This window comes from Petaurus breviceps, unplaced genomic scaffold (genome assembly GCF_028583685.1).
Source record: "Petaurus breviceps papuanus isolate PSGF00001 unplaced genomic scaffold, PetGlider_PUasm1.0 37, whole genome shotgun sequence".
In the NCBI taxonomy this organism is placed as follows: domain Eukaryota; kingdom Metazoa; phylum Chordata; class Mammalia; order Diprotodontia; family Petauridae; genus Petaurus; species Petaurus breviceps.
Window position 1 is genome coordinate 37654834 of NW_027186296.1, and position 19037 is coordinate 37673870.

A 19037-nucleotide genomic window follows, 5' to 3' on the forward strand; every position below is an offset into this window, starting at 1 on the left:
ACAGTAACAACAATATTATGATGATCAACTGTAAAAGACTTAGTTACTCTGATCAACACAACAATCTAAGGCAATTCCAAAGGACTCGTTATAAAAAATGCTACCTATCCCCAGAAAACTGATGAAATCCATGTAGACTGAAGTATAATTTTTTCCACTTCATTTTTCTTGCTCTTTTTTTGCAATATGGCTAATATTGAAATATGCTTTGCATGATATCACATGTCTAACTGATACCATACTGTTTATCTTCTCAGTGGGTAGGGAAAGGGCATGAGGAGAGAATTTAGAACCCAAAATTATAAAAAAAAGCATATTAAAAATAGATACGTAATTTTTTAAAAGAGACATCATTGGTAACTTTGGACAGAGCAATTGTGGCTGAATGTTGAGCTTAGAAGCCTGATTATAATTAGAAGAGAGTGAGAAGAGAGAACAGAGACACTTATTATATATATATATATATATATAGGCATTCTCAGGGAGCTCAGCCATATAAGGCAGAAGAGATATGGGATGATAGCAGGAATCGAAGGATCAAATGAGAGTTGTTTTCTTTTTAAGGCAATAGGGGTTAAGTAACTTGCTCAAGGTTACACGGCCAGTTATTTCTGGGTGTGGTGCTAAGTATCTGAGCCTAGATTTGATCCCCAGGTCATCCCGACACTGGAGCCGGTGCTCTTACTCGCTATGCTACCTGGCCGCCCCCAAATGAGAGATTTTTGAGGATGGAGAAGACATGGACATGTCTGTAGACAGCAAAGAAGCAGCCAGTAGAATGGGAAAGACTGAAGATAAGTGAAAAAGTGGGGATGATAGAGGTGGCAGCCTGCTAGAGGAATCAGCATGGAATGAGATCACTTGCACATGGATGGACTGAGATCAATATTAATGGAGCAAGATCCTTTTCAATAATTTAATAGGTCTTGCTTCCCCAACAAGATTATAAGATCTTAGAAGACATGTCTAATATTTCAGTATCAGATATATAGTAAGTACTTAATAATATTTGTTCATTTGTGCATAGGAATTTACTTTATCAAACTATTTGGGGGTAAGTAAGCTATTGAGCATAAAATAAATTCAGCACAATGAGAATTGTACTAGCTCTTTCAGTGCACGACTTCCAAACCAAGCTCAATGCCAGATTCTCTATGTGTCAGTGTGGGGGAAAATCAGTGATGATATGACTAATTGGAAGACTTTAATTGTGCTCCCTCATTTCTAAACTAGAACAATCAAGCTGATCCCATTATTACTTTTGCCTTCCTTTTTTCTCTTGCTTTACAGGTAAGTAACTGTGGTAGCACTGTACATGAACCTTGTTTACCTTATCTTTTATTGCTTTCTTTTTCATTCATTCAGTCAGATCAGCAGGAATATCCTACAGCTGGAGGACTAAAGCCATACAATGGCCAATAAGGAGATGCAGACCTTGTCAACTTTTCAGAATTAACTATTATGAATTACTCAAACAGTGCAGGTCTGAGGTGGAAGAGAAATATCTGCTTGGCAGTCTCACAAATGGTCTTTAAAGAACAGTCTATTGAATATAATGGGCTATTTGAGTGTTTCATGGCTCCAATAATAGTAATAATAAAAATAGTTAACATTTATATAGCACTTTAAGGTTTGCAAAGTGTTTTGCATATATTACCTGATTTTAGCCTTACAACTACACTATAAGGTAGGTGCTATTATTATCCCCATTTTACTGATGAAAAACTGAGACTTAGTGGTTAAGTAACTTGCCAAGGATCACACAGTTAGTAAGAATCTGAGATGAGATTCAAACTCAGATCTTCCTGAATCCATCACTCTATCCAATCTACCTACTAGCTGGGTCCTATGTTTGTTCATGTATGCTTGTGAGTACTATATGTCTTTTGCAGTTTCTGTGGCATAGAAAATAAAAAACTCTCCCATACCTGCTACCCACGGTATATATTAAGCATCTTTGTAGAAAGAGACACTGTTGCCCACATATGGGAAAAGCCTAGACATAAGCTGTGGCTTAGAGATTTTCCTAGAGTAGGTAGGAGCACTAAGGAGCAAGAGAGAAATCGACCTCTTACCAGATCAGGCCTCCAAGATATAACCTAGGCCATCAAAGCACAAAACCAGTCTTGGGAAGGCAGCTCTTGGGTGATACTTTGACCACTTTACTTAATAAACATTTGGATAGAAAACATATTTACAACTTTTAAAGAAAAGAAATGGAATTTTTGTTTAAGTCCCAGATAACAAAGCAATAGGGATGAGAGAATGGAGGGTTACTCTCTTTCCCTATATAAAGAAACTCATAACACTCTTTTCAAGAGCCCCTTTTTTTCTTTCTGAGAACCTGTTTTTAAGATGACAAGATTTTCTGAACACTTACATAACAGGAGATACACAATTAGCATCCAATGATTGATAAAATACATAATTAAATCATGTAATTAGTTGGTTTTGCTTAACTGTTTTAGAGGAATGTATTTTGTAAGGCATCTGTTTGGATGTTTGTTGGGAAGTTTGTTGCAACAAAAAATGTATGAATACAAAATTTCTTAAAAAGAAAATACATGGCTTCTACTTCTAATGAACACCAAATGGCGGACATGAGTTTCAATATATATATATTGGCTCTTGAAAAGGTTATGGAACCCTAAATTATACGATCTCTAAAACTGCTTCTAATTCTAAAATGTAAGATTAATTATTGATTAAAATATTGTGAACAATTCTCTAACAGTAAAGGCTAACAAGAAGTGGTAGGCATCTATTTGATAAATTAAAAATAAATTTATAGGGAATAACCCCACACTGGCTGGCCTAGCATGAAATAAAATGGTTTAATAGGCTTCTAATGCTTAGGTTTACTTTTTCTACAATACTACAGAATTGCTAGCAATTCAAATTTTTAATGCTTTTGGAATTGCTCCAAAGTTATGATTCATAGCTGTTTATTTACTGCTTTAATAAAAAATTTCTAAAAAGAACTGACATGAAATGTCAATGTAATGCATGAGGCTCATTGCTACAAACCTTAGGAAAATAGATATATGTTTCATATGAATCTCTAGAGGAATTGCTATGTATAACCAATTAATTCTAATACCTCTCATATACAAAGGGGAGAGTATAAGAAAATTAGTCATTTACAATAACTCACTGGGCTACAGTTGCTAGTCACTATATTCCCAAGGGCTCATGAATAATTAATTATCCAGTGACTGGATTTTTCAATTTTCTGTTTTCAGGTTAGAGTTCAATATACTATACCTTAACAAATATGATATTGCAAACCACAAAGAAAATAATGTAAGCATCTGAACTCTCCTATTATCTAGGTCAACAATCATTATTTTGCACCTTCAACACCTCACAGTAGTGGACCTCACCTTATTCCTGAGGTCATCCATCCAAAACTCTTTCCTCTCCCCAGTTCTACACTTCAAACCACCTTAATATCATCTCCCATTTTCTACTCCTTTACTCTAGTCTGAGAGGAAAAGATGACTCTTCTTGCCAATACCAACTTCTCTACCTATGTCATTCATCTCATATCCTTAGAAATTTGCCTCTTTGATTATTACTTTTCTCTCCCTAATTTTCAATCTTTGTTCATACACTGGCTCCTTCTGTACAACTTAAAAGTATGTCTAGGTCTTCCTCATTTTAGTACAGCATACACTATGGGAACACTTCCCCATGTTACCAACTTGCCACTCATAGCTTGTGTGGGTTAATAGGGACAACTACTCCAAATTGAATGTATTCTATATGTATACACTCCTAAAACTCTTGCTTATAAGCCCTCATCCACTGTAATCATCTTTAATAGTCAAACAGTTGACACGACTCAAAGAAAAGGCATTTAGTGAAATGGCATAGCACATACAGTAGTAACAAAGAATTCCCCCAATAAATCTGGATTACACTGTCCTACAAATACATATAGTGTTAGTGAGAAGAGTGGGCACACATGCAGTATGCACAAGTAGAGAGACAGATATGTAGGATTCACGTGTAGTCAATTCACATTTCCAGAACTACAGGGCTATATCTTTGGTGTCTTTTCTCATGGTATCCTTATACTGCTCCTCCTAGGTTTCTGCTAGGTGAGACAACATCTGGGTTCTCTGGGTCTGTTTCTCTCTGGAGCTCAATTCGATTCCATAGCAGGACTCTCTGGGTCTGTTCTCTGTTGGACACAGCAACTTTTACTGTGAAAGATGCTTTGTTGCCCATCAGTATTGCTTCTTCCCCACTCTTCTCCATTGCCAGAGGTTACATTCCTTAAAGCCATTGTTGGCTTCAACTGACTCCCTAGAGAGTGTCTTTGTGTGTTGAATTGACTTTTGTGGGGTTTTTTTTTAAGACCACCCATCAATTCCATCTAATTGATGGAGGGACTTAATTCAAATTCTTTATGGTTCCTTTACAAACTGTGAGTAGATCACTCCCAGTTTATAATCTACAAAGAGTTCCCTGGTTACCCTTTACATGGTACAAATAAGACTACTTTAACATTGTCACTTATACTTGCTCTTACCTTCTGAAATTTCAAAGTGAGGAAGAGTGACTTTGATCACTTTGATCAGGGGTTCCTTCACTTTACCCTATCTCCTGAAGTTCTCTTCCTATATTTTTCCTCCCTTTCAAGCCAAACTCCTAGAAAAAGCTATTCATATTCATTGCCCCCATTTTTTCACCTCCCATTTACTTTCAGTTTCTCTTCTAACCTCATCACTCAACTAAAACTAAAACTCTCTCAAGCCTCAGCTTCCTTATTCGTAAATGGGTGGTACAGTGAGTATATACTTTACAATTTTTCTGATATAAAAAGAAATAACTTTATATCTGCAATATGTATGTAAAGCACTTTGTAAACCTTAAAGTGCTATAAATGTTAGCTTATCATTATTACTATTATTATTATTATCTGTAAATCCAGCTGTATTTCCAGTCTTACATCACCAGCTATCTATCGGACATTTCCAACCAGATGTCCTATAGCCATCTCAAAGAAAAAATGTTCAAAATAGAACTAAGTATCTTTCACCTATAATCAACCTCTCTTCCTAACTTCTCTATATCTGTCAAAGGACCACCATCCCTCTAGATGTCCATGTCCACAAACTCAGAGTTTCAATTACTATGTCACCCTCACCCCACACAATCAATTAATTTACCAAGTCTCCTCCATTTTATCTTAACATTTCTCCTGTCACCTTCTCTCCAATCATATCACAACCATCTCAATAACCTAACTGATTTCCCAGCTTCGGAGCCTTTCCTTTCCTTCCTGCCGATCTCCTAAAACACAAGTCTGACCATATTAACTTCCTCACCCAAGAAACATCAATGGTTCCCTTTTATCTCTAGAACAAATACAAACCATTCTTGCCTCTCCAGGATTATTATACATTTCTCCCTTTTCATATACTATATTCTGGCCAAACTGTACTTCTTGCTGTTCTATACCATATTCTGTTCCCAGTGTCTGGAATGCACTCTTAACTCCACTTAGCTTCTCAGAATTCCTACTTTCCTTCAAAGCTCAGTTTAAATATTACCTTCCACAGGCTTTCCTGACCCCGCCCCCCCAGTTGTTAGCACTTTCCCATTCAAATTACCCTGTATTCATTTGTATGTATTTATACTTTTAAATGTGGCCTTAACTCTTCAACAGAACACAAGCTCCTGGTGAAATTTGTGAGTCCATATATTGACAGGCTCTTAATCAATAAAGTCCTCCTAGGTATGGGCTTATTATACTTCACAAGAACACGGAGTTTGTGAATGCTATTGCTCTCTATGGTTCCACCGAACTAGAAGGGTATGGTGTTCTCTGTGGTCTGTGAATCAGCCTCCAGCTGTTCGAAGAAGCCCATCACCAGGTTCTTATCAAGGTGATTAATTCTTCAGTCACAAATCATTGGTCTGAGTTGTCAGTAAGTCAACCTGCAATTATTAAGCATTTATAAGAGGAGGCCCCTAGATGGATATAGAGTGCAGGGCCTGGAGTCTGGAAGAAGTGAGTTCAAATGAGACCTCTGCCACTTACTAGCTGTGTGAGCCTGGACAAGTCACTTCACTTGTTTGCCTTACTCCACTGGAGAAGAAAATGGCAAAGCCCTTCCGTATCTTTGCCAAGAAAAACCCACGGCCGGTATGGTCCACCAGGTCTCTAAGAGTCGGACACGACAGGGTAATAACGAGCATCTAGAATGATCCAAAGACGGTGGAAATCCAATAAGCAGTAATAACAATAATAAGCAGAACTAGATAGAGTGCGCGGAAAGTAGCCTTGGGAGGGGAGATGCTGGGGGGTCGGGGGGGGGGGTCTGAAGAAGGTCAGCATGAACTGGGACGAGCCCCCTCAGTCACCCAGTGCCCTGTTCGAAGTGTGTTAACTTCTTAGGAAGGGGCGGATCTGCATCCGGTCACAACAGGAAAACCCATTTACTGAGTGATGCAGACCCCAATCCTGGCTTCCAGTTCCTGCTCTGCCCCTTACCAGTTGTTACCCTTCCCCCTCAAGGGGCCTCAGTTTACCTATTTGTAAAATAAGAGATTGGTCCCCAAACCTGGATCCTTGTTAAAAGTCAGAAGACGTGGAAACAAATTCTGCTTCTGACTGGGCGAGTCACATTATAATTTTTTTTTGGATATGGGTAGTTTAGAAAATTATTCTCTAAAGGTTTTTTTCAACCATAAACAGCCATTAAAATCAGTCTCTCACTTCTGCAGCTTTCACGGCCACCGGAAGTAGAGTCACTCAAAGGAGGGGGGGGGGACTCTTCCGGGAGGAAGTGCCCCACCTTTCTACGTTTGGCGCGGAATTGCGAGACTAGGGGTTGGGCCAAGGTGGGACTCTCTGCTTCTCTGCGTCTGTGCGCGGCAAGCTCTCGCGAGAAGTTAGGCGCGGGACGCGCGGTAGCCGGGTGTTTCTGGCTGGTCGCGGTCCAGCAGACCCTCGGTGAGGGGCGGAGGCCTACGGTGAGAGCTGCCGGGAGCCGAAGCGGAAAGGGGGGACCCCAGGAGGTGTTTGGTGTGGGGTGTGGGCGAGACCCAGGCGGAGCATGCAGCGGGCGCCGCCGAGGGAGCTGGGGACGGCGATGGCCGCGGCTCAGCACCTGGTTGTGGTTCCGCTGGGCCAGGGTTGAAAGTGGGAAACAAGGAGCCGGCGGCGTTCAGGGGGACGCCTTCTCCCTGCCTCGGTTTCCCTCGGAGCCTGGCATCCGGGAAGGAGCGGAATGTTTTAATGGACACACCCACCCCTCACCCAAAGCCTAGGAGGGGCCGCTGGGAGCATTTAGTTTTATTGAGACAAAGACTTTGAATTCCCTTCAGGTGTCTCTTCTCGGGATACTAAGAAGGCCCGGGGTGGGGAAGTCCTAGCTTACACAGGTAGGAAACGCAATTAAGTGATTGCACCCGTTTCTACCGTTGTAAACTTTAAAGTGCTACTTAAAGGGATAATCGGTTGTGTGTCATTTCTGGGAGGCTACTGAGTGAGTGGTTATAGAGCTAGAAGCCAAGAATGAGTTGTGGTCCTGACTCTTACATAGGCTGTGTGTCCTTGGACGAGTCACATAACTTTTCAATGCTCTGGCAACTCCCTAAGACAGTTTTAGAGAAAGTGCCCACCTCAGTTAGTAGAGGGAATTTCTTCACTTGGAAGCTACCTGTAACTATGAAATCACAGGTCTCTTCCCTCTCACTGTCATCTTGTGTATGCATCTTTCCAGAACTGGCTTTTTTTTTTTTTTAATCCTGCCCTCTGCACCTTTGACATGGTAGATTGTCTTTGTTGAAACATTTTTAAAATTTTAATTTTTTCAATGAACAGTCCCTTCTTTCAGACTGCCTTCCCTTCTCTCTCCCCTCCAGAAAAGAAAGAAAAAGAAAATTCTTATTACAAATTTGTATAATCAAACAAAACAAATTTATGAAGTGGCCATATTTAAAAAAATAATAATGTGACTAGCCCAAGGGTACCCAGCAAATAAATGTCAGAAGCAGAATTTGATTCCAGGTCTTCAGACTTAACAGGTCTAGCATTTTAATGCTACTTCTACACTTGAATTATAAAACATGGCCATCCTGATAAGGACTAGGGAGAAGGATAGGTTTCAGATGAAAAATTTCTATTTAGGAAGAAATGTTTTAATAATTTTAATTATTTTTACTTCCTTCATCCCCTTTTCCTAGCAGGACTGATGGAACCAGAAGAGAACAATTTGCTGGACCTTCCTGATTTTGAGGCAGTAGAAGATGAAAATTTTCAACCTTTCCCACCTCCAGCCTCTCCAGGAAGGGAAGATGCTGAAGAAAATGAGCCTGCCACAGGTTAGAAAGGAGTGGTTCCAAAAAATGCCTAAATAGTCTTTATCATGTAAATAATACTCTTTGGAAATTGTATCACTATCAATAATGCTTACTTGAAAATAAACTGTATTTGGTGACATCTCAGTAAAAACCAGAGTACAGCTAGACTCCCAACAAAGCTAGAGAAAACTTCAGTGTAATAAAGTGGATGCTCTAATTTTTTAGGGAAATATATCCGAAACTTTTAATGGATAAGTAGAGTGGATATGAGTGAAACTACCCACATGGCAGTTAACTTCTGTTAACTTCTGGTGAATACCACATTCCACATTATCTTTTAATTACAGAAATAATTTTAAATGTCCTTATCTTCATTCAGATACAAGAGATCAAATGGGAGATATGCCTGTAGCTACAAAGAAAACTGTAAGAAGGAATTTGCCTAAGTTAGATGCTCAGAGGTATTTCCTAACTTTCTTTGATTACATTAAAGTTTGTGTTTGTTAGGGTGGTTTTGGATGCATTGTTTCATTTTGCTGATCAAATTTTAACTTGCCTTGTCTAAAAGAGATTTTTGATTCTTTAATAAATATTCCATGTTTAACAAATTAGTATACTTTTTAACTTTGTGATATTTACAGTACATGTTTATGATTTCACAGATTAATTTCAGAAAGAGGACTTCCAGCATTAAGGCATGTGTTTGATAAGGTAAAATTCAAAGGTAAAGGCCATGAGGTAAGAAACGGCCCATTTTGATACACTTGCCTTTATTATGTTATTAATAACAGTATTACAACATAATATTACTATTAATTAATATTAAATTAATAAAATTTGAATTCAAATAGCATCATTTTCCTGTTGTTATTGTTCAGTTGTGTCCAACTCTTCTTGACTCCATGGGCCATAACATGCCAGTTATTTTTCTAAGAAGTCCAGAAAACTTTACAGACTTTCCATACCACTCCAATTTATTTAGGAAGGTGGTTATAATCTTGTGTTTTTTTTAAAAAGTTTTTTTGTTTTTGTTTTGTTTAGTCTTTTTTTTCTTAAGCAATTGGGGTTAAGTAACTTGCTCAAGGTTACACAGCCAGTTATTTCTGGGTGTGGTGCTGAGTATCTGAGCCCGGATTCGATCCCCAGGTCATCCCGACACTGGAGCCAGTGCTTTTACTCGCTGAGCCACCTGGCCATCCCCTATAATGCTTTTTTTTTTCCTTGCCTTTTTGGAGGGCGATTGGGGTTAAGTAACTTGCCCAATGTTACATGGCTAGCTTTTTTTGTGGGTGTTAAGTGTCTGAGGCCAGAACTGAACTCAGGTCCTCCTGACTCCAGGGCCGGCCCTTTTACTCACTGCGCCACCTACCTGCCCCCATAATCTTGGTTTTAATAGACTGAGAGACAGGTTAAATTACTTTATTATATAGTTAGCTATTGTTAGAACTTGATTTCTTGACTTTTTGGCTTCAAGGTTAGTCCTTGTTATAAAATATCGATAAAAAGACAATGAAATACTTCACAATACTTAACAGTGCAAATTAATTATAACATTCCTTATTAATAAATTAAACATGACAGTGTTTTTTCAGCAAAACCTTTATGCTAGTACATATTCAAGCATGAAGAAACTAGGAAGGTTTGAGTAGGAAGAAATCCTAATTTCTCAACGAAAACAGTGCAAATACAGAAAAGGCCTGGGAAGATAAATTAGACATTTTTTGTATCATGGACCTTTTTGGTATGCTGGTGAAGCCAATGTTGTTTATAATGTATAAAATAGATAGAATTACAGATATATTAACATAGTTATTAAAATATTTTTTAAAGTTCATGGATCTGACAACCCACTCCCCCCACTCAGGGTAAGAGTGCCTTGATTAGACTGTAGCCAAAGCACCCTTATTCTGACAGTTTTTGCAGTAGAAATACTCTTGCTACAGTTTCTTGACTCTTCCTTTTAAGAATTTTCAATGTTTTTTCCCCCTCAAAATCTTGAGTGCTTCCTGAGCCTGGTGTGAATAGTTATTGCTAAGAGTTCCATTGACATAAACTTTTAATATAATTATATATACCTATATGGTTTTAATATGATCCATGTGTAACTGCTGTAGCATTTGGAATAAATTTTATTGGGGGATTTTTCCTGGCACATACAAAACTATATCCATAGTTTTGGGGTGGGGTTTTTTTGTCTTTTTTTGGAGGGGGGAAGGCAGGGTAATTAGGGTTAAGTGACTTGCCCAAGGTTACACAGCTAGTAAGTGTTAAGTATCTGAGGCTGAATTTGAGTTCAGATCCTTCTGACTCCAGGGCCAGTGCTCTATTCACTACATCACCTAGCTGCCCCCCAAAGTAGTTTGAAGCTAATAGATTCAAGTTTTTTTTTTTTAATGCTTATTAGAATAGTTATCTGAGAATTCAATATTTTACCTTTATGTGAATAAATATTCTAGGCTTTTTTAGATATAGTAACTCCTTACTTTCTAGTTTCCTTTTAAAAGTTTCTCAGCTTTGAGAATACTAAATGACACCAATGTCTTTGGCAACACTTCTTATTCTGAAATTTGCTGATGTAGTCAAATGTTTGGATGAAACTTCTATTTAGCAATTTTATTTTTATGTTCTAGGCTGAAGACCTGAAGACATTAATCAGACACATGGAACACTGGGCACATAGGCTATTCCCTAAACTGCAATTTGAGGATTTTATTGGTAGAGTAGAACATTTGGGAAATAAGAAGGAAGTTCAGGTGAGTATTAACTATGATAGAGGTATACTTCTCAATCCCATATAGTATAAGCATGGATTTAATGGAAGGAAGAAATGATATTTTATGAGTGCCTTTTTAAATTAAAATGTTTGGAAGTGATTTAAGAAGGCATCTGTCAGGGTGGCCAGGTAGCACAGCGAGTAAGAGCACTGGCTCCACTGTCGGGATGACATGTGGATCGAATCCGGGCTCAGACACTTAGCCACCCACCCAGAAACACCTGGCCATGTAACCTTCAGCAAGTTACTTAACCCCAATTGCTTTAAAAAAAAAAAAGGCATCTGTAGTTACTGTACTTGTGAGCACTTTAGAACTATTTTAAGAACTTCAAGGATTTTTCCACAAATATAATTTGTAATCCCTTCTATGCCTTTTATGAATTTTTTTATGCCCAAAACTTCACTTAACTGATATTCAGTGCTCTGAGAAGCCTCTCAAAAATAAACTAGAGTGACCCTCATATATTAGACTTCTGCATAGTTTTTTCCCGGGTCCAGAGTCAAGGCTTTTCTGTGTAGGTGTAGAACCTGTAAGAGCTTGCACTTTACTGATATAATCTTCAAGAAGCCCAGAACAACCTTCATAGAGATATGAAACACCATAGAACTTTAGTAGAACACTATAAAAACAGTTGTTTTAAAACTTTTTTTTAAGCACAGCAGAGCTATTATTCTGTATTTTGAATTGGCTAAGCCAATAGAGAAGAAATGAATCCATAATGTTGATATAGAATAATAATAGAAATAAAATGTTATCCCATGAAACTTAGAGTAGAATGAATGATGTTCAACTTTTAAGTAGTTATTTTTCTACAACAGTGACATTTTTGATGACAGTGTTGAAGTGTAAAAATGTACTGCCTTCTTTCAGACCTGCTTAAAACGAATTCGACTTGATCTTCCTATTATACATGAGGATTTTATTAGTAATGATGGTAAGTATTTGTTTTAGTTACACTTAAGGGAAAAGTTTTATACCCTCATTTTGTTTTTAGAATATGTTCTAATGAATTGGTCTTCTTTCTTTTTAAGCAAATAGTGGGTATATCTTTAAAGCAAAAAATGGCAATCTAACAAACAAGGAGTCAGGTTAAAATATCCTTGTAAATTCAGATTACTGCTAATCCAGAATGTGGTGGAGTAGCTCAATAAAATGCTTATGTAAAGTCTGTCCTTCCTTGAGTTGAAGTACCATTTTTCAGAAGATGTTAAAAGATTTTAAGAGTTGATGTAGACACTGTTTATCCTTAGTTAACTCATGATTTAGTAAAGATTAGGAAGTAAGTAAAAGGAAGATAAGTCAAGATAAAAAGTATTGATCGCCACATCCTAGTGACTGAATCTGGAAAAGGTGTTTCTTGGAAGGTCAAGTAGAATAAGCCAATGATGAAATAGTTTTGCCTTTTACTCAGTTTAGAGCTGAGCATAAGGTCCTCAAGCACAAGGGACTTGAGGACATCCAATTCAACCCCTTATTTTACAGGGGAAGAAATTGAAACCCTGGAAGGCTAAATGACTTCCCCTAGGTCATTCTGGTTGCAGGGCTGCAACAAGACCAAAGTGACTGGACTTGGTATTGGTTACATTTGTTAAGTCACTCAGTGTAACCACACAGTCAGTCACATATATCAATACAAGTGGTTCCTGCCGACAGGGTCTGTCTAGTTATCAGATTTCCTGTGCGATGGTTCTGCACATCTATCCCCTTTCAACATATTTGTGTTGGTTATGAGAAACAGGTTCGATACAGAATTCCCCAAGGTCACTTATAAGGTGAATTTGTGTAGTAAGAATAATTTAACACAATTCCAGAACTGGATTTCTTGCCAACATATGTGGCATGCATACATATAGTATGAGGATTTCATATGTTGTTTGTCCTTTGTTCTGGAAGAGGACCATGACATCAGGAAGGTGATACCATGACTTGCAAGTGAATTGGACTTAAGTGAGGGAGGGCCATGCAAAGTCACCAGCCTCACTTTCTCCTTGGGAGCCATCTAGGTCTAGTGGCAAGATAACGATCAGGACAATTGGAGATGGCCCTGGATGCGTTGGGATACCTTGACCTTTTTTAAGCAAACGTCCTTTCTAGGTCTCACTTTGACTGAAACAACCCTCAGTGATTAAGGCTAGGTAAGAAATAAGCAAGAAATGACTTATTTTACCTGGTCAAAAAAAAAAATCAATTTGGGAGGGGTAGACCCTTAGGGTGTCTGGCCAAAACAGAACCAATTTCTATTTCCATTCAATCTGAGCCATCTGGGGGCCAAACAGTGACCTAGTGGGGCTTGGGCTATTGTTGGCCAATCAGTGAGAGCTAGAGTGATTTGGGTTTAAGGCATGATCCTTAACAAAGAAATATAGCCCGTAAATCCCAAGATATCTTTCGAGGTTTCAGTGATCAAAATTTATATTCCTTTGGCCAGAGCACCCGCAGGTAAGGGTAGAGGTATGATACTGTATGTGGACCAAGGAAAAGGAATGAGGAAAGCAGGGGAGGTGGGACGGAGAGGAATGAATTTCATATATGTAAGGGATGGAGTAGTTACTGAACTACTAAAAGAAACTCAATAAATAGAACTGGGGTTCTAGAATTTAAACTAAGAGTTTTTGCTCATTTTTTATCCTTTACCTTTATGCCTTTTTAGTCAGTGTAGCTATTTGACTTTAAAGTCTTTTCAAAATGCTTTTTTGGTTGGCAAATAATCTCAATTAACATTCCTCTACTAAAGAGAAGACCTTTGATGGCTCGTTTTGATGTGAAGATAACCTTATGTTTTTAAAACGTTAATCTGTTGGCATCCATTATGTCCTCAAACATACCTTAAAATTTGTGTCTTTCTGCATTTTACGTTCATGATCTCTGTGTCTAGAGCTAAGTATTGTTTCATCTTCTGTTGGACTCCTGGCTTAGGATTGCAGTGATGAGAATTCTGAAGGTTTTCAAATTTGTTTTTCTCTGTTATACAAAAACAATTTTCCTAGTTTCTGCTCATTTCACTCAACCTCTGTTTCTTCTGAAACTGCTTCAATCAGTCTTACAAGACAAAAATATACCATTACGTTTATGTATCCCGGTTTATTTAGCCATTATAGGAGGATACTTTTTTTAGTTTACAACTTTTTGTTCTGAAAAGAGCTGCTATAAATATATTTCTTTGTATGAATCCTTTCCCTCTGTTACAGAGTATAAACAGTTTGGTAAATTTCTTGGCATAGTTTCAAATTGTTCTCCATAATAGCTGGATAGTTCATAGCTCTGTCATTTCTCCAACATTTAATTTGTATTTCCCTAATTGTCAGTGATTTAGAACATTTTTTCATATGCTTGTTAATAGTTTAGATTTCTTCCTTTGAAGAAACTGCTTGTTTATATCCTTTGACCATTTATCTATTGGGGAATGAATGCCTCTTAATAAGTTTGAATCTGGTCCTTACGTATTTTAGGTATTAGACCTTTATCAGATAAACTTGCCACAAAAGTTTTTTCCCAGTTTCCCGTCTAATTTTTACTACATTAGATTTGTTTCTGCGAAACCTTTAAAGTTTTATGTACTTAAAATTATCCATTTTATCTTGTGATATATCACTTGTTAATTCATAAACTCTTTTATCCAAATTCTGAAGGTAGTTTCATCCTTGCTCCTTTAATTTGTTTATGATGTTACCTTTTATATCTAGGTCAGGGTATCCATTTGGATCTTATTTTGGTGTATGATGTGAGGTGTTGATTTAAATTTAATTTCTGTCCAATTGCTATCCAGTTTTTCCAGAAGTTTTTGTCCTTCCCCCAGTAAACCGAGTCTCTGGTTTATCAAGTTGACGTGCTTTTATGTTTATTTTCTTCCATATGTTGTATACCTAATCTGTTTTATACATTTTTTTCTTTTTAAAGTAGTAACAAAATGTTTTAATGATTACTACTTTGTATTGCAGTTTGAGATTTATAGATCCTGTTCCTTCCCTCATTTTCATTACCACCCTTGATATTTTTGACCTGACCTTATGTTCTTGAAAGCTGACAGTCTGTCTTGGGCTAGGGGAGGATGGCTGAAATCTCTGACTGCCACTTGGAAAGTTGCAAAGGCTTTGAGTGATAGTCTAGTGACCAGCTGTATGTCTTTATGACTTGTCACTTAGCTTAATAAGTATGGTCTCATGGTAGTGAATTTTTTGGATACAATAGCTTAAAGTTATAAAGAAGTTTTGATTTGAGTAAATGGAGAGAAGAGCTATGCCAATGAAATTACAGAACCTTCAAGTCTATAGTATGAGCAGTCTGAAACATGTTAGGAATGCATTCTATCCTGATCAGGAAAATTACTGTTTTTAGTAATCCTTTAAACTAACTTTCACTCAGGGACTCTTTTTGTTCTTTAATAAGTAATTTATACAGTTAGTATACTTGTTTTTATTTATTTTTGTTTTTTTAATTTAGGTGATAAAGCAGAAAGTAATGGACTAGATACAACTACCACAGACTTTGATTCCTTGTTTGCAAATCCGGTTGATAGAGAAATATTTGCTTCTCAGTCAAATACGAGTTTAACAGAGGAGCAGCAGCAAAGAATTGAGAAGAACAAACAACTAGCCTTGGAAAGGAGACAGGCAAGACTGTTAAATAACAGCCAGTCCCAAGAAAATGGTAAATTATAAATGTTGTTATATGTACTGCCACTAATGTACCAAGGACACATTAGAAATTTTAAACCTAAGTTCTTTCCATGCCCCCAAAATAATAAATCTTTAAAAAAAAAAAGATAAATGTTCAGTTTTAAAAGATAGTAAAACCTTGACTAGCTGAAACTCTTGGAAGTCTCACAATTTTAGGGCTCTAGGGAATGGATTTATACCATTTATATCCCAAGAGCTTTTTCAAATTTTGGCCATTTGGGATGGAAATATTTGAAAAATTTTGTTCATTCAACAAGTATTTATCATGCACCTATGAACCAAGAACTATACTAGCTAGATACTAGGGATTCAACAACAAAAATGAAACAGCCTGAAAGATAAGATTTTTAAAAACTCTTAACAGTTTAGCTTTTTCTTGGTCACTCAGGGCCATCCTCATGAATGACAGTTAATGTACTGAATACTGCGGTGATGCCTTCAGAACCTAATGAGGGACTGTAGGGCTGTTTGCTTTTCCTCTAAGGTCCAGACTGTTGTGTGTTTAAACTCTGGATTCTGATTTTAAAGTTTTTTTTGTTGTTGTTGCCTTTGTTTGTTGGCATTTTTTTTTGCCGTTAATATTGGCAGCTGTTAGCATGCCTACTGGTAACTGTTTTCCAGCTTTCCATTTCCCTTGCTAAATAAGTAGGTCTGTTAGAATTTTGTATAAATTAAGTATGAATGAAAAGTTTGTGAAATTCTCACTCTTTAGTATAAATTTAATACGGAGACTTTGACATCTCTTTTCACTGCTTAGATGCCTTTTTTGGCTTCTTGTCTCGTTTTTTTAAGTGAGAAAGTATGATTTGGATCATAGATCTAAAGTTGGAAGAGACTCTACAAGGGTCCAGAATGACACCCAAACTCAGAAAGGCTAAGTAAATAAATTTATCTGAAGTCACACATGTAGTAAAGTTGTAGAGCTGAGATTCAAGCTCAGGTCTTCTAACTCTAAATTCACAGCTCTTTTTATGGTTCTTTAGTTAATGCAAGCAGTGAAAATCTCAGTGTCATGGCAGTATGAGAAATACAGGTGTTCCTTCAGACACTTGAACACAACATGACTTCATTTGGTAGAATCATGAAGTTCCTCCAAGTTCTTTTTCAATTAATGATCAACTCATAGGTCATTAAAATATTTGTTTACACTGTATTGTGTACATTTGTACAATCTGTATACATGTGTGTACATTTGTATACAATACAATCTATTCAAAGTGATTTTTGGGGAAAGGAACTATATAGAATAGAGCCAATATGCGGTAGCTTCTTTGCTTCCCTCTCCCTGATCTTGTGTCTATTCTAAAACAGCAGAGTGGTGGGAGATAATTACTCATTATTCCAGCTTAGCAGACCCTTGAAAGCATGAGCACGTGCATGCGTGTGCACACACAAACACCTTAAAATAATTTCCAACTTGAAGAGACTTTTTTTATCTACATCGCCACCTTATTAACCTATAATCAAACAGTTGGTACTGTCATTGTTTAGTGATTCAAAATGAAGCTCTTTATTCTGATTTTGAATATAGCCTCTGAATGGAATCTTAGAGGTCATTCAGTTTAATGTCCCCTACAGCTTTAGTCTGCTCTTAACAACCAACCTCTCATTGATAAGAAACTCACTACTTTCCACTTTTGGACAAGTCTAAAAGGACTGAGAAATCCAAAGGATTTTTGTACTTATTTAGGTAGAACTATGTATGTTCACATTAATAAAATATTTTGTTCTTAGTGATAATTGTTAGATTTTGTATGTATTTATAAAATAAGACAATCAGATTAAAGTAACAGTGGATAATGACTTTTTTTTTTTTCAGATTTGTCAGTTATTGTGCCTAGGACACAGGCATCTGAAAAAGATAGTACAAATGAAGCTCAAGAAGAGAACTTAAATGAAGCTCAAGAAGATAACTTAAATGAATTAAATGAAGAAAATCTAGAAATCTCGGACAGTGCTGTCAGTACTGCAAATATAGATGACTTACAAAACTCAGGAGTAGATGAAGGCATTTAAAAAATGCAACAATGATTAGCCAGCAAATCTTTTTATTTAAGAGCACTTAAGTGCCAACAATGGGTTGCCTTATTCAGAAATATGGATTAACCTCAGTTAAGACTAAAAAAATGTCTTAATAACTGCTTGTCCTCCAATTGAACAAGTAGGTATCTGTTGTAATTTTTTCATAGTGTGCAAAAACATTTAAGTGGCTAACTTTATTAGCCTTTTAAAAATCTGGCAGTTTATATTTGTCCCATTTATTTATTTATATTAGCCTAAGTTGTCATAGCTTCCATAGCTTCTTCTACTTGTCTTTTTATACAAACAGATCTTTTGACAATTAGGTAACTTCTGCTGCTATTATACAGTTTAAGGGTCCTATGTTTTAATAAAAAGTGCTAAATATTTTAAGATATAAAAATGATGGTACACTAATGTCTTTTTTTGTAAAATGTGAATAAATAAAAGCTTTTACAGAAGAGGGTGACATTTTAATGAATATAATAGAACTCATTCTTTACAATTAGTTTGCATATATTGGTGATTTTCTTATATTTTTTCAAGTTTAACAGGATTCTAAACATTTAAATGGTCACATAGAGGTAAGTTATGTTGGCATTTATATGTACACCACAGAAACACATGAGTCAACACTGGCATCCAAACTTCAGATTTGTCTTTAGAGGTTATACAGTAATATTATCAGTGAGTTAATCTTGGTTTGTATGATAATTTGTACTTAAAATTCTTTGACCCACCATGGCCTTCATTTCTAATCTTATTTCAGCCTACTGAATTTCTACTTCATTTCTAATCTTATTTCAGCCACTCATAAGCATAGCCACTTTTTCAGCTGAAATGTCTATCTCCATGATTTAGAATTCTCAAATTGTACTCATTAGTCTGTTAGATCACTAATTTTTTAAAATGCTCCTGTAGTCTTAGTCTATTTCTGTCTTGTTCTATTTTCCTAAGCACCTGATCCCTCCTCTTCATCATCAGCCATTTCAGTCTTTTTGTTATGTTCTCAGCCCCTAGGCCTCCTGTAGTACCCACTTTGTTAACCTCCAGTTCTGGGTAAACTCTCTCAGCATTTCTTGGCCAAGAAAGTGTCCTTACTCATTTCTTACTTGTGAGGGGAATAACCATTTCATTTTCATAAATTGATATAATGGGGCACATTCATTTAGCAATTTCTCCCTTGAGGCCCCAGGTAATTTTATCCCATTCTAATAAAGGAAAAGGGAAGGCAGCAAAGGACACACAA

At 36.8% G+C, this 19037-nt stretch overlaps 1 protein-coding gene and 1 non-coding gene across 6 annotated transcripts; both read left to right on the forward strand.

Moving 5' to 3' along the window:
- The first annotated feature begins 6847 nt into the window (after nt 1-6847).
- Nucleotides 6848-18249, forward strand: TIPIN (TIMELESS interacting protein). 5 transcript variants are annotated; one of them, XM_069098260.1, is made up of 9 exons: nt 6855-6987; nt 7342-7398; nt 8203-8340; nt 8699-8780; nt 8982-9057; nt 10950-11072; nt 11964-12027; nt 15534-15740; nt 17589-18249. In XM_069098260.1, the coding sequence occupies exons 3-9, from the start codon at nt 8211-8213 to the stop codon at nt 17783-17785; spliced, it is 879 nt and encodes a 292-aa protein (XP_068954361.1). In that variant the 5' UTR covers nt 6855-6987; nt 7342-7398; nt 8203-8210; the 3' UTR covers nt 17786-18249. The 5 variants fall into 5 exon arrangements, with proteins under 5 accessions (XP_068954363.1, XP_068954360.1, XP_068954359.1 ...); XM_069098261.1 differs by having other exon boundaries at nt 8206-8340; XM_069098262.1 differs by lacking the exon at nt 7342-7398 and having other exon boundaries at nt 6848-6987; nt 8206-8340; nt 8982-9030.
- LOC138169695 (small Cajal body-specific RNA 14) lies at nt 12653-12791 on the forward strand. The gene has a single exon (XR_011170444.1). It is a non-coding gene; the product is annotated as a small Cajal body-specific RNA 14 (non-coding RNA).
- Nucleotides 18250-19037: the final 788 nt, after the last annotated feature.